The sequence below is a fragment of the Anopheles moucheti genome, chromosome 3 (genome assembly GCF_943734755.1).
Source record: "Anopheles moucheti chromosome 3, idAnoMoucSN_F20_07, whole genome shotgun sequence".
NCBI lineage: Eukaryota > Metazoa > Arthropoda > Insecta > Diptera > Culicidae > Anopheles > Anopheles moucheti.
Genome location: NC_069141.1, coordinates 70094838 through 70120763, shown reverse-complemented (window position 1 = coordinate 70120763; position 25926 = coordinate 70094838). Strand labels below are relative to the sequence as shown.

The window sequence follows — 25926 nt, the reverse complement described above, 5'->3', positions numbered from 1 at the left end:
TTGAATGTGTGAATATAATTATTCATTGTTCCGTAGAAATAGGTTCAAATTATAGCGAAACCGTGAAATTTCCATTAATAAGTTTTGCGTTTTAAAAGAACAAAAATCCTGTTTAAAAGCAACACAACAAACAAATGATTATACACATTGCATAATTTTAGGCGTTAATGGAAAAGTTCACATAACGATGAAAATGAACGCCTAAAATCATGCAATTCGCATAACAGCAACGTTACGTCAACAAAAACAACAGCCCGTAGTAAAGAAAAATGTTGGGAATTTTTATTATCTTTCTCCACCTGCTGTTCATGCTGTTGTATGTCAGCATTATGAAGCATGCTATCAAATTAAAAACAAAAAGTTGTGAAAACAACAAAAAAAAAAAAAACAATATGCCGACCAAAACGGTAAGAGATAAAGAAAAAAAGTATGCAACCCTGTCGATGATGTTATTTGTTGTGGCCGATGATGAGGATGAACACAAAAAGAAACAACATCGCCCGTACGAGTAATGCCTAAAAACGCGTACCAAACGGTTGATTGTGAGAAGAAAAAACAAGAAACATAATAATAAAAGTAAAAAAAAAATCCCAACCGTACAGCAATATTTTGCTGCTTGTACGAACAGAAAAAAAACACACGAAAAACAGATGATAAACATCACGTTTGCCGGTCACAGTTTCGTTCCGAAGGCTCGTTTGATTGTAGGACAGCGTTGGACTAGTTGACAGAAGATAGACATCATCATTGAGGACTATTCTTTTTTTTCGGCATTGGGACCTTTCTTCACAACTATAATACCGCTCCCTCCGGTAACATTTCGTTCGTCTCATCTCGTTCAGGATGAAAATGGAGATCTAAGACAAAAAAAATGGAGGATAAACTCCGTGAAGTGGCCGGTATCGGGACAGGGCAGCATCCGGACGGGGATATTCAACGGATCGGCATGCAAACGTCAATGGTTTTGGCCACTTTTTCGGGCGCCAGCTTCGATTCTGGTTCAGAATTTGACGCATCCATTATCGAGAGTTTAATCAACGATTCGGTGGATAAACAGATTGTCACCAAGCGGGCGGGAAAGTGTGCGTTGTTCTGCCTCTCTAGTGCCTTCTAGTACTAGTGTATTCGCCATCATGATTTGAGCGAATAGTGTCGCTGGTGGACGATACTGATGGAATTACGTGGCAGTGTTCTCGGTCTGTGACGTCCACAGCCATCGGCCGTACGTGTGGAAGGCCAACAAACTGGGACCGGTGCGGTTTCGAGGGCCCCCAAAAAACCCATCTCTTGCACGTCGAAATTGCACTACTCAAACACAACCACCCTGGGTCGTTAGAGAATCGTTTTTTCCACCCATTCTGATTTGTCTTTTCAAGGTAGAATTGGCAACAAAAAAATGCGACACGGGACGTTATATCCCAATTCCAAAAATAGACCAGTCCGTTCGTCAATATTGATGCTGATTAAGTCTGTCAGACGGTCGGTGGGAAAAAAATAACAAGATGCTTTATGATACTCTTCGTCCAGTTTGGCCCTATTCCATGTGGTCTTGTGGATGGAAAATGTAAACCGTCTGCTATCGGTAGTTAAGGGTTTTTTTTTTGTTGCTAGTGCGAAGACTCTCAACACCGATTCCGACCATGAATCTGCTGCCAATTATGAAGACGATAGGCTTGCTTGGAGAACAGACAGGACAGACAAGTGCTCCATTTGTGCTATTGTGCGTTTCCGGGTGCCTCTGCGTAACGACGTTTTCAAGTTGACGCTCAGCCGGAAACTCGTCTTGAGGAATGAAATTGCTACGAAGCCGATTGTGAGGGTTGTGTCTGACGTGGAAACATCAACCATGCACTCACCATTCGGGACCCGGGTTGCTCCAGCGAAGCGTCCCTAATCAAGTGACTCCTGATGTTCTGGTACCTCTGTGCAACGGGCGCCATCCCTCCATCGGTTTCCCGACACTCGATAATCAGATTGACAAATTTCATGCCCCAGTAACACTCGGCTCACAGAGTGATGTACCCAGCAGGATGTCACCAAAGATGGTGCTGACGGTGGCAATATTCCAATATTCTTTAACAAACTACTACGACGCTCGGTGCAATGTTTGGTGAGGTGTTACTGAGTGATATGGCGATGAAAGATGCAATTTGAAATTCAAATAACGTTTCGGAATCGGTTCCCGAAGAATCCGGTGCCAGTGCCACTTTCTACCCTACTGCAGACACTTACTCGCTCATCAGTAGGGATGGAATTTATGCTCGGAAGTGATGCAGACGCTACCAAGTACGCTGAGTAGTTTTTTCCCGTCTAGCGAAACCATAACACACGCAGGTTGATTGTCGAAAAAAGAGACAAATTCCCTCGCGTGGTGCTACGACCCCCACCCTCATAGCTGGAAACATGGAAAATACGCATAAGAGATAGATACCCCAAAAACCCGACTCGGTTTGCATTGGTACGCCAGCCCGCATTCGGAACGATCGATCGATGCCCGGACGGACACAAATTGGTGCCGGTGCCAGTTCCGGCTCGCTTTCCTCCAGCGAATGGGAGGTAGACACGTCCACCGAAATTACCGTTTGATTGTGATTTGTAATGAATGGAATGTAATTTTATTTCCGATTTGCTTTGCTGTGCTGCTGCTGCCTTTTACTACGGCACCGGGCAGGTATTTCGTCTGGTGTCAAACATCCTTACGCTGTCCATGATTGACGCACCCGGGTTGCTTCGGGTTGGATCGTAATCGTGGCGTTTGGGGGTGCGGGAAAAAAAAGGAAGAATCGCATCGTAAAAGGCGTTAGGTGGAAGATAAGCGAGATAAGCATATTGGCCCGGAAGCTGAATGCAGGTAATTGAATAAGGGGATTTCGAAGGATGGATAGAAAAAAGGGCAACTTATAAAGAAGATTATTGAAATTGAAGAACCGTAGAGTTGGAAAGGGATTAGTTCCATTTTTTCGTTCGCAAATGAAAACCCATTTGCAAATGGCTTTTCTTGGATTGATTTCAAGACCATCTAGCAGATACAACGGTTAAAACTGAACAAATAATCCGTTAGAAATGGAATATTGTTCTCCCAATTGCATAAATTTAGGCGTTTTTTGTGTGTTTACGTTTCCAAAGAGCTCTTGGTGATGAAAGTATGCAATTTGCTTATAATTTTAAAAGTTATAAGGGAATATTGAATAGAGGAATAGTTATAAAAATAAATCTTTTCAAAGCAATATTATTATTTAAATTGCATAACTTTAGGCGTTATTTTTGTGAGTGTAGGTGTCTCTTGGTGATGAGAGTGTACTATTCGCACCATTAATTATTAATTATTTACAAATAATATACGTATTCAAGCAATATCTTGTATATAATACGTATCTAAAAAGCTTTTGGTGATGAAAGTATTTTCATTTGCAATTAGCACCAATAATAAGGTTGTAAAGGAGTATGCACTCTTTTAAAATCCATATTGTTATCCAAAATGCATAACTTTAGGCGTTGTTGTGTGTTTACGGATCTCTCGGCTCTTGGTGATGCAGGCATGAAGTTCGCACCAAAATAAAGCTTCTAAAAATGGCTTTACTTGAAACAGTATGTGTCTGCTACAGACAGTTCTAGAAGAGAACTCACAATCTTCCAAACAGCCATGGATCTTCATGGTACAAACGACTTCATCCAAACGTTCCTGGCAAACGAAGATTGTTTGGTGTCTGTGTACGTACTATAATCGGATAATAAAAAAGCGGCCTGTCAGACAACAGAGATCAGTGGTCCGGTAGTCGATCGTTCCTTCCCTCACCGGTACCGGTACAACCGTAAAAGTCTAATTCAATAAACGAGAAAGAAAAAAAGCGAACCTATAGATATAACTCGAAAATCGAAAGATCGATCCAATGCAACAAAAAAACCGGGAGGAAAAGAAGTGTTAAAATGGGGAACGGGCACAACCAAACTGCTACCATACAATATTCATTTCATCTTCCGATAAACCACCGCAAACCGTGGCATGGTCGAGATGGTTAAATGGATCCAATCAAATTATCTTTCACCTTGTCGTGTCGTTTAATTTCATTTCGATTCCATCGTGTACCGGGCTGCTAGGACCTGTCAAAGAGCAAGTGACAAGCGTCGGTGCCAGTGGAAGCTTTTTTTCTTCCTTGTGAAAGATACCCACCGATGCCGGGTGTGTCTTCAATTACTTGGAGCCCGAGGCCATCGTTTAAAGGGTCGGCTGCAGTTGCTTTAAACCGATCATTCCGTGCTGGCCGTACCGGGGGAGGCTTCCCTGGCTGCATAATGTAGAACCGGCTCGTGTTTGAGGTAGACAAAAAAAATACAGAGAAGAATAAAGTCTGTATTCGCCCACCAAAGGGACAACAGACTTTTCTCTGTGTGAATTCCATGCAATAAAAAAAAGCTTCCGGTTGGCAACGTTTGATTGAGGACGATATTTTGGGACACCGACGTTTACCTCCTGATGATCTTTGTCAGCGTTGCTTCCTATTATCATCACCAAAAAAAAAAAGGATGTTGAACCGTTGTCGAGAAACAGACGTTTTGGTACACAAGAATAAAAAAAAATATCAAAACGCTTCCAACACATTTATCCGAAAGAAACGAGGGCAAATAAAGTTACTTTGCATATTTATTCAGCCGTGTAAAAAGTTTGGTATCCGGCACATCCCACAACATGTCGGACAGCCATCTTTGGACCAGCATGTGGGTGATTTCTTATTATCCTGGCTCGAGAGGAGCTACAGAAGAAGAGAAAAAAAAACATGTTCAACCTTGATTTACATTTTTGGCGCTTCTAATGATACCTGTTGCATAATGCCTGGGGGGCGTTCCATAATTGAAGTATATCGTGCGTTAAAAATGAGATTCGTAAATGAGACTGTACCACGCGCACACAGTACATTTGCTGCATACATCAAATCAAACTCCTCCTCCTCCATTTTGATGGCGAAAAAATTGTTACCGCTTAGGGAAAGTTGGAATCCAAGTGAGCCGGGCAAACGCTTTCCACTTATCCCCGCTGCTTCAAAGTTCAATCAGTGGTATTAAAAGGCGACGCTTTGGTGACATGTTTGTCCAATTTCACCGTTCACTTTTCCATTACAAAAGACAAACCAAAATGGCGAAACAAACAAAGATGTCATGTTGGCCGGCTGACAGCTTGCGCGGGGGAGGTGAGCCACTTTAAAAGCTGCCGGCCCACGTTCGGTGCTGCTGTTTGCGCTTCTTCGAGTGTGAACCCAAAGCTCCGTTGCTCTCTTCTCGGGCTCCATTAATGCTGCCGGATGGTGCTCCGGATGGCGTTTGCCGGGGGTGCCATCGGAAAAATGCTTACCAATAAATCTGTAAATGCTGACCGGCACCAGCATATACTCTTAAGACGGGGGTAGGAGGGCATCAATATTTTTCACTCAACCGAACCCACCCGCACACGTGCCAGCGCTCCGCACGCCAATCCCGCCGTACGGCTAGAAGGCAAGTGCATTCCGTGCGCTAGAAACCTTGCAGCACACAGTTCCGTTTTTATGGTGCGCACACCGGTGCTCCGGACACCCCAGATAAACCCCATTTCTATTTCTCATAAATTCGAAATCGAAGCCATACACAGCCCGGAACAGCTCGGTGTGCCATGGTAAATGCACCACCATATTCCACGTATCCACCACCGGTACGATGGCAATAAACCAGACTTTCAGCTACGTGCAACCATATATGTGTGTGTGTGATGGCGTCCTTTCGTACGAACAGAGGCAGCTGCTTTGAAAGAACGGGCCCGGATTACCTTCGGCTTTTCCGAAATCCACGGAATACCGTCCAAAATTTGGCAGAATGAAAATTGAGCTGCAAGTCGAAATGTTCCACTGGCACCATATGTGCATGTGTCACTGCTGCTTCTTCCGAAATTGGCAGCACCATCCAGAAGCAAGCAAGACGGAGGACCCCCCTTCAACCCTTAAACCGGCCACTACACTGTTGCTCTGCTCTGGGTGTGTAGTATGGTCAATGTTTTAGCTAGTGGCAAACTCCTCCCGTTCTCCGCACCGTGACCGTGCGCTCAAGGAAACATATTAAATTTTCAAAAAGGTACACACACACACAAAATGGTTGACCGAGAAGAAAAACTATCTCTGCACAATAAATAATAACCCGAGAACATGGCATTTTTTGTGTCCCGGTTCACCATCGTAATCCAAACCGCGATGGTAAGGCGCCACGAAAGCAGGAGGCGTGAATAGAATGCAATTCTGAGCGTTTGGTTTGGTGCGTCCAGTGGTATGGATTCCCCTTCTTCTGGTGGTGGAACTTTATCTGTGACCATTGTGACCATTATGATATGGAATTCCTTCCATTAATTCGAGAGTTAGAAGTGGGTTGAAGAGAGCGTTCTTCTAATGATTCCTTAAAATATCACCTCAATGCGATCTCTGTGTAACTCTCCAAAAGATCCAGAAGTCCTATTCCTGATTGTTGGTAAATTAGTCTTATCAAAAGAGCTTCATTTGAGGATAACATCTCCCTTCTAGATGGAATTGAAATACAGTTCCCACCGAATCTCTTATCTCCCAACCCAAGCAATGCATATTCAGCTTTGAGATCCATTCACCTGAGGACTATCCTCGACATCGGATAACCTCAAAAACCCCCAACCGAACCAGAAGTTTGCTCACACGGTGGTGGAATGCTCATCAAGATAGCAGCAAGTCCAAGTCCGGAGCAAGCAGACCAAACCGAGAACGAACGGAAAACAGAAGGAAACGTCCCTTTTCTAAACCACACACACCGCAACACATCGCCACAATGGTCGGAATTGAACAACAAAATAAATTTCGGCACGTTTCTGCCGCTTCTGTTTCGCTCTTCGACACAAACCGATCCAAAACCAAACCCCCACAGCGGTGCTACTTCCGGGGACTTGTGCTGGAACATGTTGCACCGTACCCGGTTGCCCCGGTCCGTTCAGCTTCGTACTCGCCTCAAACGATCCATCTGTGCCACCCGGATGTGTGGCTGCTCTGTGTGTGTGTGTTTTTGCCGTACTTCTTGAATCTTGACCACACTTCAAGTGCCCGGTGTAGCCGGCCATTCCACAGCAATATACATTCCACCATCTGGTCAATCTCATCTGTAGCTGTTTCCGTTGGAAATTTTTCATTCTCTCACTGCTTTCTTCACATATCCTTGCAGCACCTCCGAGAATAGTGCTCGGCCCGGAAAACCAGAACGTCAAAATCGGCTCAACCTTGACGCTGGAATGTGAAGCGGACGGGAACCCGCTGCCGCACATCTGGTGGAAAAAGGACGGCCTGCCGGTGAACGAAACGAGTCAGGTGTACTTCATCGACGATGCGATCGAACTGACCATCGACCATGTGGACGAATCGGACTCAGGTAAGCAGCTCAGGCCCCCCCTCCCCCAAAATGTCCGACGGGGTTTCGGATGTAATCTGTTGCTTCTGCGTGGTCTGCCGATGCCAAAGCACCCTTTCCGGACGAAACGACCGGTGCAATCTTTAATTGATCTAAACACCCAACCCCCGGAGTGCCGAGGGCGGTAGCAAGCGTGACGGAGCGCTTACACGGTTGACTTTGACAATGGTTCGCGTTCAATCATACCCTTTTTCCTGCATTCCTGGCAGGCACGTACGTCTGTGTGGCCGAGAACGAGCTGGGCATTGCCGAGGTCGAGGCGGAAGTGGTCGTGATCAACGTGGGCCCACCACGATTCCTGTTCGAACCGTACGATCTGGATGCCATCGAGGGCACTACCGTGGAGCTGCCCTGCAAAGCGGAGAACGACGATATACTTCAGGTGAGTGGGAGCGGTTGGGGCTCTTTTATGGTAGTTTTCTTTGAACTTTCACTCGGGCATCGAGTTTCGAGGCCTACTCGGATGCCTGGGTCGCTGGAAAAAAGGAACCCCGGCAAGTCTTTGTACATTTCCTGTCTTCAGGCCGGGGCTGTGTGTAATGCATCAGATTTTGCTGCTGTATGCTTCACAGTGCACCGCACACTGATGTGAGCTGCACTCTATGCGCTCAATAGGAAATTACCCGGAATGCTGGCTGCATCCCCACCTGTACGTGTGCGCATGGTTGATGGCACGGAAACATGGCACGGTAGGTGATTTTAGCAACCGAACTAATTAGACATTTTCACGCTAGACGTGCAATTCTTCGGTACACTTGTGCTGTTGCTTCGGCTTTGAAGTTGAACCGTTGGTGCATTTCCATCGGAACAGTCCCGCGACGTTTATGCTCAATGGGCAACGATGCAGTAATGATGTCCTGTGTGTCGTTGCGCCTATCCAACTGAATAAGTGAGTTAGTAGCAATCATCGAATCGACTTGTGGAAGTTCGCTAACATTTGTCCGCCTCTAGTAGTTGTTTAAAAATTCCTAAAAATCCTCATTAATCACACAAAATGGCGTCAGCTTACACTTCCATCACAGTTGAGATAACGTCAAAGAAATTAGTGTTTCCAAGCATCCAGTGGAGGATCAATCCCCTTGGAGGCCCAGGGCGGAATTTTTCAAGGGGGCCCATAATTTTGCTACGGCATTATCGGTGTAAGGGAGATGTACTTCAAACATGATGTAACAACAGCAGCAAAGTCTCGGAAAGAAAGCTCCTTTGCGTACATCTAAGAGTTCTGTTGCGTAGCCCTGTAAACGGGCCTAGTAAGCTACTCTATATATATAAACGTTTGTATGCGCTAAGGAGAACCATAACGCCACTACTTGGATCGCCATTAGCTGGTACGAAATTCCATACAAAACCAGTTGTTTTCAGATTGCCGATACCAGGAGAGCATCCACAGAAGAGGTAGCACCTAGTACAGCAATTTTGGTCGAAAACCGCCGAAAGGTATGCAATGTTTAAACACTAACTTTCCCGTTGGTCGCGAAAAATTTCTTCTAAAACTACCAGTTTCTGAATGTATAGTACCAGGAGAGCATCCACGGAAGAGGTAGCTCCTGGTACTGCGCCGTAAGGTATGCAATGTTTATACACTAGGTATGCGCCGTAAGGTACGCAATGTTTATACACTAACCTTGCAACCAACTTGCAATGCAAGTTTGGTGCATGCAAGAAACTTGCAGCAAGATGGCGCGCAAGATGGCGCCCAACTTCGCACTTGCATGCAACAAACTTGCGTGCAAGCTTGCATGAAAACTTGCATGCAAGTTCTTGCAAGCAAATTCTTGCGTGCAAACTTGCATGCAAGTTTGTATGCAAGTTTGTATGCAAGTTTGCATGCAAGAACTTGCATGCAAGAACTTATGTATAAACATTGCATACCTTACGGCGCATTGCGTTGCAAGTTGGTTGCAAAGTTAGTGTATAAACATTGCATACCTGACGGCGCAGCACCAGGAGCTACCTCTTCCGTGGATGCTCTCCTGGTACTATACATTCAGAAACTGGTAGTTTTAGAAGAAATTTTTCTCGACCAACGGGAAAGTTAGCGTTTAAACATTGCATACCTTTCGGCGGTTTTCGACCAAAATTGCTGTACTAGGTGCCTCCTCTTCCGTGGATGCTCTCCTGGTATTATACATTCGGAAACAGGTAGTTTTCGAAGAAATTTTTCTCGACCAACGGGAAAATTAGTGTCCTGGTTCTGGTACAATTTCGTTTATACTTTAAAGTCACTAAGTCGATATTCTTCTCTGCATTTAATTTATCACATAGAAACAAATGTTTTATATAACCAAGGAAGATATTTTTGATAAATTTTTTACCTTGTAAATTAATTTTTTTGCTATAAATTAACTTTGTTGTAAAATTTTCAAAAATCGCACAATCGGCACAAATTTTTTGGGGCCCCCAACACGGCGAGGCCCTAGGCGACCGCCTACTCCGCCTACCGTTTGATCCGCCGCTGCATGCATCCATTCCTTTACATTCAACTTCAACCTCTTTTTGATGTTGTCGAATGAATGTCGAACTTTTCAACTTTGTAAAACTTTCCCGTTGCAAGAATACATGGCATCACTTAACACCGACCAGGCAGCAGGCCAACAAAACTGCATCCTTGACACTAATCCCTCACATACGCTTTGTGGCGTTGCCATGGAGAGCGGAAGAGATTATAGTATACAAAATGGACAAACGATGTTCCTAACTTCGGTCGACTAACACTTGCAGATAGAACCTTTCATTAACGTCGTCACGCTTCCTGTTTGCGGAAGCTTTAGAAGTTAGCCCCCGAAGCTCATCACCCTCACCTGAAACGGGACAGTGAAGCGTAAATAAGAAACCTAATGGTCCGACGATGGATTTCTAGCAAATCCCTTACCTCACACACATACACATTTCTGTAAACAGCTCATTTTACAGCGATTCAACGCAGAAGTAGCACAAATCCATCCTTCATTCTCGGCATTCGGCGGCCGGTACCGACCTGCTAAACGGCACCAAATCCCAAACCATCAAGATGCCGAGACGTCCTATCGTTTGTCGTTGCACGGATCCGCTCGGATTCCGGTTCCCTGGCCCCGTTTTGGCCTGGGCAAAACGGGCAGTACGTGCTAATCTGTTCGTTTCCGATCATTCTTTGCGTTCTTGGTTCCGCCGAGCAAGAGGCACACGCGTGAAGAAATTTGAAACCCATATCGGACATTATACGTCCAGCTTCGTTCGGATCTTCCCTGGATGGAGCGTGCTACGATAAAACCCCCACGTTTTGACCAACGCCGAGTGCTGGCATTGGCCGTGCGGGAAGATTATGCAAATTTAAGATGAAGTTGCTTTACTTTTCCAACCGATAAGAGAGAAACCAGTATCCGTCGTATCGATGTGGACCGGGAGTCGGGTGAGAACGAGACCCTGCGATGGATATTCCGCTGCTGTAAATGGCAAGATTTATGGACCCATTTAAGCATAATTCCTGTCCGATGGGCTTCCGGGTAAATGGGACGATGCCGTGTTGTCCTTCTGGGAAGCGCATTTAGCAACGGCATCCGGTGAAGCTTCCGGCAAGAAGTATTTATTGTTCAGTTAGTGACCACCAGCGTCGAATGATGCTGGAGAAAGACGAAGGTAACGATTGGCAGACGAAGGAACGAAGAAAATTCTCGCCAGTCGCTGAAATATCTTGCCGCAGCATCTTTAATACGGACGCATCTCGCCGCGGCACCAAAGTTCCTCGCCAGTATTCGCTTATCTTCTCGGGGGGCGATTTGCTCCATCGGTTTGGTATGCAAATGTTTACATCCGATGTTAGATCCGCTGGCAGGCTGAAAGTGTAGGCTGAAACGGTTTTATGATTTCTTGGGATCTTGGGACATACAGCCACCGCAACCGCATCGTTCTTCCGCCTCGGGAGATAACCGAATCGAGCATGGTTGATTTGTGACATCGTTGCAATCCGGTCCAAATGGGTGTCCAATAAAATCCGCTAATAAAGGACAAAGTCCGCTTGTCCGTCGGTTGCAAAACAAGTTGTTCTTATCGTTCAGGCTGTTGTACCACCACTGGGAACGATGTTCCCCACGGATGGCACGGGGATTCGCTCAACAACCCACAAATTCTAACTTGTTTCTTCTCCACCTTTATCACCACCGCAGATCAAATGGCAGAAGGAAGGTCGCACCATAACCCCGAAAGACAAGTACCGTATATCATCCGCCGGCAGTTTGTTCGTCGCTAACATCACGCTAACGGACGAGGGCCGGTACGAGTGTTCGCTGTTGAACAAGTACGGCCGTGCGACGGCCAGCGGTATGCTGACGGTGAAGTAAGTGTCCGCGGCAGGAACGGCTGTGTGGCTTCTAGACGCTAAACACGCTTGTCGGGGTGTGTTTTTCTTTTTTTTGCAGGAAAAAGGCGGAAGCACTGCCGGGCGATCAGTACGTGCGGATTGCGATTGCGGAAGCATCGCGGGAGGTGGATATGGCCATTAATCAAACCATCGGGCGTATGTTTGGGACGGGCCGGAACACAACGCGCTACCACGACGATCTGTTCCGCATCGTGCGCTTCCCGACCGGTCCCGCCCGCGAGATTGCCCGTGCGGCCGAAGTGTACGAGCGGGCGCTGGTCATCATCCGGAAGCACGTCGAGAGTGGGGCCAACCTAACCACCAACACCACCGACTTCTGGTACCGGGATCTCCTGTCGCCCGAGTATCTCGACCTGCTGGAGCAGCTGTCCGGCTGTATGGCGCACCGCGTCACACCGAACTGTTCCGATCTGTGCTTCCACTCGAAGTACCGCTCGCTCGATGGAACGTGCAACAACTACGAACATCCTGCCTGGGGTTCCTCGCTCACCGGCTTCCAGCGGCTGCTGCCGCCGGTGTACGAGAACGGGTTCAACAGCCCCGTCGGGTGGAACCGTTCGGCCGTTTACAATGGGTTCCAACCACCCAGTGCCCGACTCGTCTCAACCAGCCTCATCTCGACCAGCACCATCACACCGGACGCTCGCATCACGCACATGGTGATGCAGTGGGGACAGTTCCTGGATCACGATCTAGACCACGCCATACCGTCGGTAACATCGGAAAGCTGGGATGGTGTTGACTGCAAGAAGACTTGCGAGTACGCGGCTCCGTGTTATCCCATCGACATTCCACCCGGCGATCCTCGCATCAACAATCGGCGCTGTATCGACTTTGTGCGCTCGAGTGCGGTGTGTGGTTCCGGCATGACGTCCATCTTTTTCGGCAGCGTTCAACCACGCGAACAGATTAACCAGCTGACGTCCTTCATCGATGCGTCCCAGGTGTACGGGTACACCGAGACGTTCGCGCAGGAGCTTCGCAATCTCACCACCGAGCAGGGTCTTCTGCGCGACGGTCCACACTTCCCGGGCCAGAAACCGCTGCTGCCCTTCTCCGCACCGACCGACGGAATGGACTGTCGGCGGGATTTGGACGAGAGTCAGATCAATTGCTTCACGGCCGGCGACATTCGCGTGAACGAACAGCTCGGTCTGACGACGATGCACATTGTGTGGATGCGCGAGCATAATCGGCTGGCGGAACAGCTGCACCGCATCAATCCCCACTGGGACGGGGACAAGCTGTACTACGAGAGTCGCAAGATCATCGGGGCTATCATGCAGCACATCACCTACGAACACTGGTTGCCGCTGGTGATCGGAGAGCGTGGAATGGCTCAGCTGGGCGAGTACCGGGGGTATGACCCGAACGTGAATCCGACCGTGTTCAACGAGTTTGCAACGGCTGCCTTCCGGTTCGGGCACAGTCTCATCAATCCGATCCTTCACCGGCTGAACGAATCCTATCAACCGATAGCGCAAGGACATCTTCCACTGCACAAAGCGTTCTTCGCACCGTGGCGCTTGATGTACGAGGGTGGCGTCGATCCGCTGCTCAGGGGACTGTACAGTGTGCCGGCGAAGTTGAAGAAATCCAACCAAAACCTCAACACCGACCTAACGGAGCGCTTGTTCGAGGTGGCACACGCCGTCGCACTGGATCTGGCCGCGATCAACATCCAACGATCGCGTGATCACGCCCTGCCCGGGTACAACGACTATCGGAAGCTGTGCGGTATGAAGGTAGCGAAAGGCTTCGACGATCTTCAGGAGGAAATATCTGACCCGGCGGTGCGGCAAAAGTTGAAAGAGCTGTACGGCCACCCGAGTAACGTCGATCTGTGGGTTGGCGGTATACTGGAGGATCAGCTGCCCGGAGCGAAGATGGGTCCGCTGTTTACCTGCGTTCTGGTGCGGCAGTTCCGTGCACTGCGCGATGGCGATCGGTTCTGGTACGAGAACGAAGTGTTCAAGCCGGAACAGCTGGCCCAAATCAAGCGCGCCTCACTGGGACGCATCGTTTGTGACAATGGCGACAACATCACAACCATCACGGACGACGTGTTTGTGTTGCCGGCCAAGCAGGGTGGCTACAAGCGTTGCGATGAGATACCGCAGATTAATCTCGAGCACTGGGTCGACTGTACGGATTGTTCGCGACACCACAAGCGTTACGAACCGCTGATGCGTCAGCGAAGGTCGGTGAACCGGGCTAAGCGTGCGCTACCAGCTGCCGGCAAGCCAGACGTTACGAAGCAGCACAATGAGCTGGAGCGACCACTACCGGAAGATGAGGGACATTACGCACTGAACGATAACCATCTCGAGCAGTTGGAGGACGATGCGTCCTTCGTTGATGACGACATGAACGAAGAGCGGATCGAGGGTTTGGAGGCACTGATCGAAAGCTTCCAGAAGTCGATGAAGCAGATGCGACGGAAGATACGCCGGCTGGAGCAACAGTGCTCGGCAGCGGTGCTGGCAGTGTCTGCCGCTGGCGGTAACGCTGGTGCTGGGGGTGGTAGTGCGAACCCAGCCAAAGGCAAACCACACGGACATTGCGTGGACAGCAAGGGCATTAAGCGGTTAAACAACGAAATCTGGATGCGGGACGATTGCACCAAGTGCGAGTGTGAGCATCATCAGATCAGCTGCGAGACGGAGAAGTGTGCGGAGCTCATCTGCGAGAACAAGCTGGTGCTGGTGAAGGAGCAGGGTAAATGCTGTCCGGCATGTGTCGTTTCAGACGACAGCGGAACCATGACCACTATCATTAAGGATACGCCGTAAGGGGACGGCGCTGAGAAGAGATGGGAATCCGCATCGTGCTGTCAGTTGATCAAGTCATCACATCTTGGAGTGGAATTCTAGCGAACTGGACTGAACTTGATCGTCGCGAGTGTGATCACAGTGGAAGTGATCATGTTCACCAGATTACAGCGATATCAAATATTACTGAACTGTAGAAAAAGGAACAAGGGTCAAGATACAGAGAGAGAGTGTGAGAGTGAGACCAGCCAGCTAGTTACCGTAACTATATCCCTAATCATGTGACTCAGTTATGTGCCACAGTACACCTTTCCGTCGAGTTGTACTTTTACATTAACGTCGATAGACGTTTTCCGTTCCCTTAGCTGCATTAAGCGTTAGTGTCCTTGGCTTAGGCAGCCCTGTAGGTTGTCTGAGGTAGGACCCTTGGGTAGGTTGTGTCGTAGGCAAGATTATTAGACTACTAAACCTTTCCTCGGTGCGAATCGATATGTATGTTTCTTTCGTATGCAATACTCAATTTGCCATCCTACTGTAATCCGTTTTCGCGAGAATCGCTTGGCCCTTGGTTATCCAACGGTTAGAGAACTGATCAAATTGACAAAACTAAACACATTTGCAACGTTTTACAGTAAAAAAAAAAAACACCCACAAAACAACGCCTCCGTATGAAGAGCATAGTAAAGGGAAGTAAACACATAGTCTCTACAGTTTATCGAAGTTTCCAAACTAGTTTTAGCGCGATTACAGCCATTTATAGCAAGTTTTAGTGGTAAGATTTCTTCGCTGATGGGAAGACGCCGTAACAGATCGGTTGCCCCCCATCAGCGCACCGCATAGTAATCACAGGTCATAGATCAGTTTGTTTTTGGTGTGAAGACAAACCCCAATCAGGACATGGTCACTATATCGAGACGCGATTCAACACGGATCCTCTGTCCACTTACGAAAGCTCATCTAAAGCGGTGCCAAACGGGAGTTCGTTACAAATGGACTTGCCACTACCATGCGCGACAGCATATCGTACACGTCTCTGAATCAGATGCTATCTTACCGGGTTTGATGACGACTACTACACTAACGATTCTTACTTACTGTAAATACTTTTTTAAACACGTTCCATTTCATCTTGACTAGGGGCAAACGAAAGGATATTCTAGTAAACCCTGATCCGCACTACACGATCAAACACGCTACATCTATCGGACAGTGGCATCCAGCATTGAATCAATAAAGAGGGTTGTTCTCGATTATACTGGGAGCGGTGAAACGCAGGGGAGGGGAAATAGGTAGCCGGATCAGGTGGCAAACGTTAGGCTAAATTTTATTCGAAGTGAAGAAGCAAACAAAACCCCCGAAACTGGACCGTGTATCTTCCTCGATAGGCATTATTGAGCGCGAGTAACGCTGTGGAACGAAAATCAAACCAATTATAGTAACAACCACTTACTGGAGAAAATTTGGACAGGAAAATAAATCGATCTTTACTAGCTATTTCTTCTTTTCCGAACGAAAACAACCAAAAAGGTGCTGAAGAAAGTTGTACAGTTGGTTTGCGTTTTATTGTAGCTACTAAAGAAACAGTTAAGAGCGGTGGTTAAAACATAATAGATAACGAAAGATAACAACCTAAACCATATCACCTAACCCCCTTTTCGTTTTTCTACCATACCCTTTGTGTTGCATGCTTTCGCCTTTAGATATGCTAACGTTTTAACTACTTCCTATATATTTGGTGTGCGTTGCTTTGGCAATGATTGAATTATCCTTCTTGTGACGCAGTTCGCACTCGAGGAATGCTAAATTTCTACCGGCGCGGACTGTGTTCGCATCGATAATGACTTCATCGCCCTGCCGGGCACCCTTCAGATAGCTCACGTGTATGTCCACCGACACGCCTGGTGCTGCATTTTCCTTCGTCATCAGCGCGTACGTCGTGACCACGTCAACGATCGTGGCGGTATACCCTCCGTGCAAACCGCCGGCCCGATTCAAGTGTTCCTCCTGGACCTTAAACTCGGCCGTGCAGCGTCCGTCGCCTCCGCTGACCATTTCGAGCTAAAGGTGGAAGATAGTGATAGTCCCACCATTTGGATTAGTACAATAGTAGTATTCTAAATGATGTCGCCTGTATCACCCGGAAACGTCGCGAGAAAGCTGCCCCAATACTTTGCTTCCCGTGAAGATCTTTTCAGTAAAAAAACACGAAATCCCACGCAAATGGTTGAATACTTAGTACAAAAGAGCCCTAAAACAATGTAAAAGTTTACTTCCGTTGGAATTTGGTTTACGTTACATATCTAAACAATTTTGTTCCTTGGGTCTTTCTGTCAAATCCTACCGGACGTCCGGTAGATGTACATCTTTGTTTACAACCATTACAAAACATAACAAACGCGCTGTTTATGTAACAGTTCCACCGGAAACTCAGAAACTGGTCTTTCTTGTGTAATTTTGTGAATAACTACCCGTAAACCATACAACTTCGCGCAAGGGTTTTGATCGTGTTAATAGATTTAAAGGTAAATGAAGCTGTACATACCTGCTGCAAACATCTATCGTACCCGTTGGTTTTGGTCATCACGGTGGCGATGGTCCGCAACAGATCGAGCCCCTTTTTGCCGCTCATTGTAGGCAATGGACACGTTCGTTTAACACTAGCACAACACCGGAACACTGATTAACCTTCGAGATGTTCTTTTCGAAAGAACAATTGCGTTAAACCTACTGATAATGCTTCACAAGCAGCGGAACTGGTGCGCTTCCCTGGGTACTTGTTTTGTATCTGAAGTTTGTGCTGTCAAAAATGCCGACAGCTGTTGACATTGCGCGTAGATGAAAGGAATAGTTTGTGCATGTTTTTTTAAATTTTATTTAAAACATGTTCAGTTTGCTGCACAAAGCTATCTTGTGATAAAACTCCAAAAAAATCCCAAACACAACACCATTTTTGGGGTATTAAACCCTCTCAAAATCCACACCGTGTCCGGTGCTAATTGAAGTGAAATAATTCCACTTGAAATATTTCAGGCCGCTTGCAGCATTGACAACAAAACGTGCTAGGGATGGAGATGCAAGAACTGACCGCATTCCAACAGTCGGAGGAAATTATCCAACCATTCACGATCAGCTGTGTCGGTGAGGTAGTGATAGTATGCACCAAGGAGCACACGCTTGTGCTAAGGCTAAAGTACAGACACATCGTCGAGGATGGTGCGATCTGCTACGAACTGTCGCGCATCAAATGTTCCCATGCACGTCCAACCGGGGCGCTGTTGGCAAAGGAAGATGCGATTTACAACGTTAGCAACATCGAACAGCGCAGGCAAATAATGCTGGATCAATCATTCTTCCCCAATATTGCCAAGGTGTACATCTGCAACGTGCAATCGTGGATATCACCGGTCGGCATTTTCGAGGACAACCCTCGCGACCATCTCATAGCGAATCTGAGCAATATGGGTCAGCTCACGATATACCGGCTAGAGGAACGGTGGCAGTCGGGCTGGAACAAGTACGTGGACGTATCCGACACGTGGCAGACGCACATATACGATCAACATCAGATCGACACCTTCGAAGAGCTGAAGATCATGGTAGATGAGATGATGATAACGTGCTTTTCGTGGGAAAGCGTCATCTACCAGCGCCCGGTTCGGTTCGCATTCGGTACAAAGTCGGGCAAAATTGTACTCTGCCATCTGGAGCCCAACTGTCCAAAGATCGAACACGTGCACCAGGAGGAGGAAGCATCGCGTGTTATAAAGTACATTTCCATCGAAGGGCAACGGCATTTTCTGCTGGTCGGACTCGAAACTGGTCGATTAGCAGTGTACCGGTTCGGGAAGGACTCTGCCACACAGCAGGTCGCCTATTGTGCAGAGTACATTGCCACCTACCTCGAGCAGGACATTTCCATCTCGGCGATCGAGTGTGAAGTGGAGCGCAGGGCAAACGGTGAAGATCAGCTGTTAATACTCGTGGTAAAAGGAACCTATTTACTGGCCCTGGAAATAGCTTTCGATGGTACGCTGCATGGTAGCGTTACACTGAATATAGAAAACTTTATGGTCACCGGATTGCAGCAGATGTGTTCGCGCACCTACATCGTAACGACGCTGCCGGGAAAGATTTTTCACATTTTCATCAACGGTTCGCGGTCACGCAACGGTATGCAGATCGCTGTGCAAGAAGTAAAAAGCGACCTAAACGTGGGGTCTTACGCACTGTACGGAGTCACCGCATCACGTACCCGTACCGGGTGGTTCTTTCTGGGGTATCCCTCGCGCCGATACGATCACTTATTGCTTCGTGCGCCCACCTGCATATTTATCTGTCGGTTTAATCAACAGGATGCACTGCAAGCATTGCTGCTGAATAAAACCAACACACTGGACAATTACCATGATGCAGTGGAGATGGTACGATTTCATGGCAATAAAAACGGCGAATTATTGAAACAGCTGGAAGATATTGCACTAGCGCTCTCGTTGGACGAACAGTCGATGTATCAGCTGAAGCTCCAACTAATACAGCTCAGTGCGAAGATTAGCTATCAGACTAAGCGCTGTAAAGCGATTACGGAAAATCTGAGCGCACAGCATCAATTTATCTGTAGCCTGATCGAGGTGATCCATGCGTGTCGGGTCGTCAATTGGCTCGCCGATCTGTTCGCCAGCCGTACCGTGCTAGATCCTTACCAGCAGGATGCACTGCGATGTTTGCGAAACTTCATACGTGCCATCAGTGAAGAACCATACACGGGAGATTATGCGTACCTGCTGACGGAACTGAAGCCGGTACTGCGCCACGTATTGGAAAGCACGGACCACGTTACTACGCCGGACATCATGCATGAGGTGTGTTCGTTCTGTGAGGATCAGATCGAGGCCGACAGTCAATGCTGCTTGAAGAATCATCAGGTGTTTCGGTGCGTACTGACAAAGATACAGATAACCCTCGAAGATACCGAGATTACGTGCGAGATGTGCCAGCGATATTCGGTGCGACCGGAACACTTGGGCACGATATTTGAGCATGATACGGCATTAGTTGACTATCGTAAGTGTTGCGTTTGTGATGCACCATTTAAAGAAATACAAAATGCCTAGAGAGGAAGGCAGGGATTAATGAATAAGCGTAGAAATTAAGGACTTAATTGTAATGATAATTAATTTAACTTGTGAGAAGATTTCAATGGGCTCATGATACTGAGGATTCCGAGATATTTTATTCCAATGTTAGTTCAGAGGTATAGAATAAGCGAGATTTCTTTCCAAAAAATCCTTTTCGAGCCGTCAATTTCTAAAAAATCACACACACAATTTATTTAATCGTGCCCGAAAAAAGTCAGCCATGCAAAAGTGCACCATATCCGGTGAGTGAGTGGGTTGTAGAACACATTTCTAAAATTATAGCTAATAAAAAGAAAAGTGTACGGAGCAATTTTCCACAAGAGCTACGGAAACTGTCAACTCTAATGCCACGCGGTTCCCAAAGCACTACACCGATCTGTGTGCTCGTTATGTGTCCTTGTGCTCCTCGTCGCACAGGTAGATGTATGGGTTGTTTTCGATTGTAAGAATATCCTTCTCCAATTGTTTCAAATTATTTTCCAACTTTGCCTTGCGTATCATCTTCGGTACCGTGTCCGTCAGCAGCGGAAGGCTCTGATACTCCTGCTGTAGCTTTTCCCAATTTTTCTTCAGACCCTACGGAACAAGGGAATGTTTGTACATTGGGACAAAAACTTTGGGACCAACAAAACAAGCAATCTTACCTTCAACAGCTCCACACGTTCGTCCTGCGATATGTAAGTACAGCGTGGCTTCTGCTGTGCGCAATCCTCCACCAGACGCTCTTTCTGTGCGGCCAGGTCCTTCTTCCTGCGCATTAAATACTGAGGCACCTTCCCAAACTTGGGCCGGCACATGTAGATCGGCATCAGGCCCGATCTTTCCAGATCGTGAAAATCTCCCTTGCGCGTATCGGCGTACCGCGGACGGCCTTTCTTCGGGTTGGTCGCGACGACCTTTTTGATGTTTTCCTTCTTAAAATCGACCACCTTCAGCACCTGGCACGTGGGCGATTCGTTCGGTTTCGGAACGGGCGGTTTGTGGCTGGTGCAGAGCCGTACCGGGGCAGACTTCGTTGCCCGGTAGCGTGGTCCACAGTTTTTCTTCAGAAATTCGTTCGGACCGGGCAGTGGAATCTTCGAGTAGCCCATCGTGCGGTGGGCATCCTTGGACGATTTAGTCTCCTGCCGGACCTGGTGCTCGAAACGGGAATGGTAGAGCGGTGGTTTCGGTGGCTTTTCGGGCGGTTTCTTCTCGACGTTGTAGATATTTTCGTCGTGAATGTAGATGTTAACTATCGACATGTTTGCGGATTGCCAATACGAATGCTGAAATGGAACTGTGAGAGCCTTGACCGCGACTCCTGGAGGTGAGCGCTATCAGCGAACAAATATCCTGCAGGACGAACGTACCTGTGCGGCCTACTGTCAAACTATTTGATTGAAACAAACAACCGACCACCTACTATTCCCCACATCATAGCAACCGGTGCGTTTTTTTTTTACACTTCTTTCCTACATCATTCCAAGCGAACCATTCTAAGCATGCGAAAAACGTGAATGTGGAAGCATTCTAAATGTTTCACTAGGCAACCAGGCATGTGTTAACGTCCGCACGCAACAACCGTCATCGCGCTGCTTGACTTTGATGCGCCGACGCCATGTGGGGTGGTTCACCCCGCAGCTAAAACAAGCCAAATACCGTGCATGGGAATCGTAGCACAAAACAAATACGTGCTCACAACAAAAATGTACGCATCGATGCGTGTTGTCCCGAAATTATGCTAAACAGCAGTTTAAACTTCTTCATTATTGTTTGAAATATTTTTTTCACTACGGCCAAATCGGACCCCCATTAGTAATACCTAAAGAGGGTTAAAAACAGTCCCTTCAGTCGATATATTTCAAAATAAATAAACCATTTAACGCATACCGCCACACAGGGTGCTTTTCCATTGGACTAATTATCACCACTTTAACACTATTGACAATTCACCTACGATAACAAACGTTTCCCTTAGCAATTTTCCCTATCAATTTTCCCCACAAAGGCATCTTATCAGAGATAAGGTGGAAAATTAGATTAGCGTGAAAATGGACAGCCAATATATAGGGCAATATATTACGCTCGATGCGTCGCAATTTGCATTAAAGTTTTGCTGCAGTATACTTAACACGCGCCATAAATGAGCCCTTACGCTACGTCCCCCAGTGGAGAACGTGAACGCCGACGAAGAAAGCCCTCCGGTGGGGGAATACTATCCTTGGTAAAGCGCAAAAAGGCGAACCTTCGTGAACGGAACCGCATGCACGGGTTAAACGATGCGCTCGATCGTTTGCGGATGTGCATTCCACTTCCGGCGAGTGTGACAACCGCTTCGGTACGGTTGCACGTCAACGGAGACCCCGGGGGACCAGCTGTAACGCCACAGAAACTTTCCAAAATCGATACACTACGATTGGCACAAAACTACATCCTGGTGCTGCTGGAAGTGTTGTACACTGGACGTGGCTTTAGGTACGAGCGCTTGGTAGCCACACTGGCTAGCCGTTTGAGCCAAAACACGGCCAATCTGCTCCGGACGAAACTTTCGCTGGATCAACCACTTCAGACAGGCTTATTGGAGGGGTGCGACGAACGTCGGGAAGGTTTCTGCCCCAATTCTTCGGATAATCAACCGCAGCTTCCGTACTGTCTGTGTTCTTCACACGACACGCCATGGACTAATGGGGACCCATCCTACAGGAGACGCAACAATCACCAATGGGCAGCCAATGGTTACGGTTGTACCTTTTGCGGCTACGCCGACGATGACACACAGCAGCCGGGCCGCTACTCGCCAAGACTTTCCCGTGACGAATTGTTTGACTTCTGATGGCTTTCTTAGCTTTTCGTGTCTCCGAAGAAGGTACGTAAATTATTTATTCGTTACATTCAGATGCGGATTAAAGTAAGGTAATATGGTAAATGACAAAAAAAAATCTCTTTCTTGTACATGCGCTCTAAAATAGTGTCGGTTGCTAAATTAGTAATTCACCTCTGTGTTTCCAAACGTTCAAACACACACACACTTACACACCGGCATACACCAGACCCAAGCGAAATCCAATCGTATGTTCATCTCCCTATACTGGTGGCAGTGAGGAAGATCGTTCCCTGCTTACCGCCTTTACCGGGATCGGGATTTGAGTGGACACGCGGTGTGGAAATATCCCAGTATCCAATAGCGGTACGCGGGCGCCGGGTTTACTTACATGTAGATGAAGTTAAACCTAGGCAAAGGAAAGAAAACAGGAATTAGTGGAACTGAACGATTTGAGAGAGTTAACAGTAGACAGTCATACCGGCAGAGTGCTTGCGGCAGCGATGATATTATCGGTCCGTAGCCTTGAGAATTGTCATACAGCTCAAACAACGGAGCCGCTACTAGCTTGTAGTTCTTCGGTACAGCAAAAAGCGCTACACAGGGTAGAGGAGATTTGGAAAAAAAGAATCAAAATTAAAGCACACCAATTAGAGGATAACTGTAAGGGAAATGTTCAAATACAGCTTCATACAATGGTTCACAATCGTATCGTTAGCTTAACACAAACAGGTAACAGCAGTTTGATTACAAGATTTTATCACTAACGTAGTGCTATCGTTAATGTAGTACAATTTGCTATTGCATATGTATATATTCCTCTTTCGCATCACAATGTTTTGTACAGTTGCTCAAATCAGCTAGGAACTGGTCCGGTTTTGTTAAACCTTCCGTGTAGAGTAAGGTTTTTCAAAGTTGTTCTACAAATCCAATGCGTTTTGCTAACCGGTACTATAACATTCAGGGGGTATCATATATATATCAGCTCCTGGGAATGTGGCATATTCTTCAAAAAGGACTGCTTTATCAATTTACAGATTGACACAGAAAACAAGAGGTACAAAACATAACTTCAAGTAAAAAGATTGATAAAGCTAATCCTTTCGCTTTCGTTGGGTGTGAATGTGTGCAAAGCTACAGCTCATCGTCTAGCTATTATCATCATCATCATCATCGCTACTCGAAAATGTACAATAACTTCCTTACAAAAGTTCATCAGTAATTTTTGTATCTTTTCTTTAGGAAACACCTTTCCATTGACCATTACAACAAGCAAACGTTTTCTGTCCTCCGGCTCTTCCAACATACACACATTTAAGCATCTGCGAGAAGCGCTCGATCCTACCACGAAACTAAACGCTATCATCAGCCAGCTATCAACAAACTATCCACAATGCGCGATGATGCATTGTTGCAAAAACAAAACAACGTATGAGAGTATTCGGTTTTACTATCACATTACCCTTCTCGTGGAGTTGCACCAAAAACAGTCGCTTGTGCTCCTTCGGCTTTGTGATGTGCGGCGGGATGTACGGGTACTGCGGAGGTTCGAAGTTCGGACGCCACCAGTTGCCAATCGTGTCCTCGACGATCCAGTCCTGCTTCACCCCGTCCTGTCGCCCTAGAGTCTAGAGGAGGGAGGTTTGTTGTTGTGGTTTTGTTTGTTTGTTTGGATTTGCGAGGGAAATTTTAGGGGTTTAGGAATGAAATTTTTTAAATATAATCATATATACATAATAACAGTTGGATAAAATATAGCGAGTGGTACATGAATTTTCTGTGAACATTGGGATTGTTTTTTTTTCGATTTTCTTCATCGTTACGATCTTATTGACACCGTGCCGTCTACTCTTACCTACACTGCGGAGCGTGGAAGTGGTATAATGCCAGTTACAAAACAATTTCATCTGCATTAATACCTTTTCCCGTTCGTAAGTGCTTTCTTTTTCATTTTTTTCATGCTCTGTTCAATCAATAGAACAATATTATAGTAAAAGAGTTAGTTAGGTATAGGAATTTGTTGTTTTAGCTCAACGTATCGGGGTACGTAACCATACTCCAATCGAAATTTAAACAGACTCAAGAGTGAATACCTGCTATCATTGAATATTAAGTAACAAAACACGAGCAAGTGCATACTAAACAGGAACGAATAGATGAACCAAAGATATAGAATGAACGTTTGATGTTTGATTAGTTAAAAAAATAACACTGAACGGTTTCATATCTACATTTTCTATTTGTTTTTGCGGCATGCGATCTTCATCAGGCGTTTGTTTTTCATTTGTTTTAAGCCGCACAGCCTTGTTTACAGTAATCACTTTCAAAAGATTAGTTTTTTTTATGTTTTAGATCCTTTTCACATTTTTATCACATTGGTCACAGCAATGTTCACAAGTAAGGTCTACATTTTAAACAATAATTTAATGTGCTGCATACATGCTGCCTGCCTCAATACAACTTCCCATCACATTGGACAAAAATTGCGCGGGATTAAACATTTTTCTCTTCCCGGATGTTTTACATTTCTTTTCTTTCCTTCATGTAACAGTTCATATGGAACCCACGTCAACTTACCTCCGTCAGCAGTCGTTTCAGACCTTCCACTTCGTCTTCCCCGGCACTAAGCTCTCCTCCAGGTAGCTTAAAGAACGTCGTGCCCAGCTGCAGCAACAATACATGCGGAAGACCGTGTTCATGAACCTAGAACGATTGAGAGGGTGGGTTTTGGCAATTAGACATGTTTTCTACTTTTTCGTGAGCCGCTTCCAGAACTCACCAGCAGAACACCTTCCACCGATCTGCGCATTCCAATTTTATCAAACTCGTCACGCATTCGCTGGAAACGGGCGGGCACCGATGGGTCTTTCTCGAACAACGGCTCCTTCGTCCCGAACGTGTAATTCGTCAGTGGGTAGCTGCGGTGATGCGAACAAAAAGGGAACCGGGTTACAACATCCCACTCCAGTGCGCCATTTTGGAATGGAACAATCGGACCAGATACGGGAAAAGCATAGCCTTTCATAGGAGCACCACGGTAGCGAGAGTACTTACAGATTAATAGTCCTGTTTAGCGTCATCGATTGGTTAGTCTGTAGTTTGTTCATTTCCGTCAATCCCGTGCCGTGGCTGTTTCTTCGAGGCCATCCGGAGCCGGTTTTGTTTACTGCTTGAGTAGCCATTTTATTGCTTAGGAAGATAGCTCGTCGATAACTTTTGTTCTATTTGCTACACTTAACTAATGCGCCCAGAACACTTTACATGTGTGTTGTTCTACGTAGAACTAGCTAGACCAGCCACAAGATAAAAGTGTGCCACTTATTATATGTTTAATGCAGATGTTTTCACTAATTCCGCGTCGTTTTTGCACTGTTTGGCCCGGAAAGCTTTTTTCTGACTATCGGCTTCTTCTTTGTGGCT

The 25926-nt window shown here is 46.6% G+C and overlaps 6 protein-coding genes across 8 annotated transcripts in view; 3 read left to right on the top strand and 3 right to left on the bottom strand.

Moving 5' to 3' along the window:
- LOC128303908 (peroxidasin) overlaps positions 1–16042 on the top strand; it is a 41196-nt gene extending 25154 nt beyond the window's left edge. For all 3 annotated transcript variants that reach the window (XM_053040996.1, XM_053040995.1, XM_053040994.1), the window contains 4 exons: positions 7198–7401; positions 7650–7822; positions 11583–11752; positions 11835–16042. In XM_053040996.1, the coding sequence (XP_052896956.1) occupies positions 7198–7401; positions 7650–7822; positions 11583–11752; positions 11835–14589 (3302 nt within the window). In that variant the 3' untranslated portion in view covers positions 14590–16042. The remainder of the gene's footprint in view (positions 1–7197; positions 7402–7649; positions 7823–11582; positions 11753–11834) is intronic.
- A 65-nt stretch (positions 16043–16107) lies between these two features.
- Positions 16108–17343, bottom strand: LOC128303914 (acyl-coenzyme A thioesterase 13-like). The gene is made up of 2 exons (XM_053041001.1): positions 17111–17343; positions 16108–16626 (listed from the first exon to the last, which is right to left on the bottom strand). The coding sequence occupies exons 1-2, from the start codon at positions 17195–17197 to the stop codon at positions 16282–16284; spliced, it is 432 nt and encodes a 143-aa protein (XP_052896961.1). The 5' UTR covers positions 17198–17343; the 3' UTR covers positions 16108–16281.
- Positions 16980–20002, top strand: LOC128303909 (uncharacterized). The gene is made up of 2 exons (XM_053040997.1): positions 16980–17090; positions 17599–20002. Exon 2 carries the CDS (start codon positions 17634–17636, stop codon positions 19677–19679), a length of 2046 nt encoding a protein of 681 aa, XP_052896957.1. The 5' UTR covers positions 16980–17090; positions 17599–17633; the 3' UTR covers positions 19680–20002.
- Positions 19906–20954, bottom strand: LOC128303910 (enkurin). Its single transcript, XM_053040998.1, has 2 exons — positions 20348–20954; positions 19906–20279 (listed from the first exon to the last, which is right to left on the bottom strand). The coding sequence occupies exons 1-2, from the start codon at positions 20945–20947 to the stop codon at positions 20091–20093; spliced, it is 789 nt and encodes a 262-aa protein (XP_052896958.1). The 5' UTR covers positions 20948–20954; the 3' UTR covers positions 19906–20090.
- An 874-nt stretch (positions 20955–21828) lies between these two features.
- LOC128303912 (neurogenic differentiation factor 2-like) lies at positions 21829–24021 on the top strand. Its single transcript, XM_053041000.1, has 2 exons — positions 21829–22551; positions 23749–24021. The coding sequence occupies exon 1, from the start codon at positions 21829–21831 to the stop codon at positions 22516–22518; it is 690 nt and encodes a 229-aa protein (XP_052896960.1). The 3' UTR covers positions 22519–22551; positions 23749–24021.
- LOC128303911 (cleavage and polyadenylation specificity factor subunit 5) lies at positions 22776–25917 on the bottom strand. Its single transcript, XM_053040999.1, has 6 exons — positions 25561–25917; positions 25286–25424; positions 25084–25209; positions 23969–24134; positions 22988–23102; positions 22776–22915 (listed from the first exon to the last, which is right to left on the bottom strand). Exons 1-6 carry the CDS (start codon positions 25686–25688, stop codon positions 22894–22896), a joined length of 696 nt encoding a protein of 231 aa, XP_052896959.1. The 5' UTR covers positions 25689–25917; the 3' UTR covers positions 22776–22893.
- Between the last annotated feature and the right edge of the window lie 9 nt (positions 25918–25926).

Bases quoted from the DNA above. Each gene is read 5' to 3' on its own strand.
- LOC128303914 (XM_053041001.1), bottom strand. From the start codon at position 17,197: ATGAGCGGCAAAAAGGGGCTCGATCTGTTGCGGACCATCGCCACCGTG. The intron at 16,627-17,110 runs GTATGTACAGCT...TTCCACCTTTAG, and splicing joins ACGATAGATGTTTGCAGCAG to CTCGAAATGGTCAGCGGAGG.
- LOC128303909 (XM_053040997.1), top strand. From the start codon at position 17,634: ATGGAGATGCAAGAACTGACCGCATTCCAACAGTCGGAGGAAATTATC.
- LOC128303910 (XM_053040998.1), bottom strand. From the start codon at position 20,947: ATGTCGATAGTTAACATCTACATTCACGACGAAAATATCTACAACGTC. The intron at 20,280-20,347 runs GTAAGATTGCTT...CTTGTTCCGTAG, and splicing joins AACGTGTGGAGCTGTTGAAG to GGTCTGAAGAAAAATTGGGA.
- LOC128303912 (XM_053041000.1), top strand. From the start codon at position 21,829: ATGAGCCCTTACGCTACGTCCCCCAGTGGAGAACGTGAACGCCGACGA.
- LOC128303911 (XM_053040999.1), bottom strand. From the start codon at position 25,688: ATGGCTACTCAAGCAGTAAACAAAACCGGCTCCGGATGGCCTCGAAGA. The intron at 25,210-25,285 runs GTGAGTTCTGGA...CAATCGTTCTAG, and splicing joins CGGTGGAAGGTGTTCTGCTG to GTTCATGAACACGGTCTTCC. The intron at 23,103-23,968 runs GTAATGTGATAG...TACCCTGTGTAG, and splicing joins GGTGCAACTCCACGAGAAGG to CGCTTTTTGCTGTACCGAAG.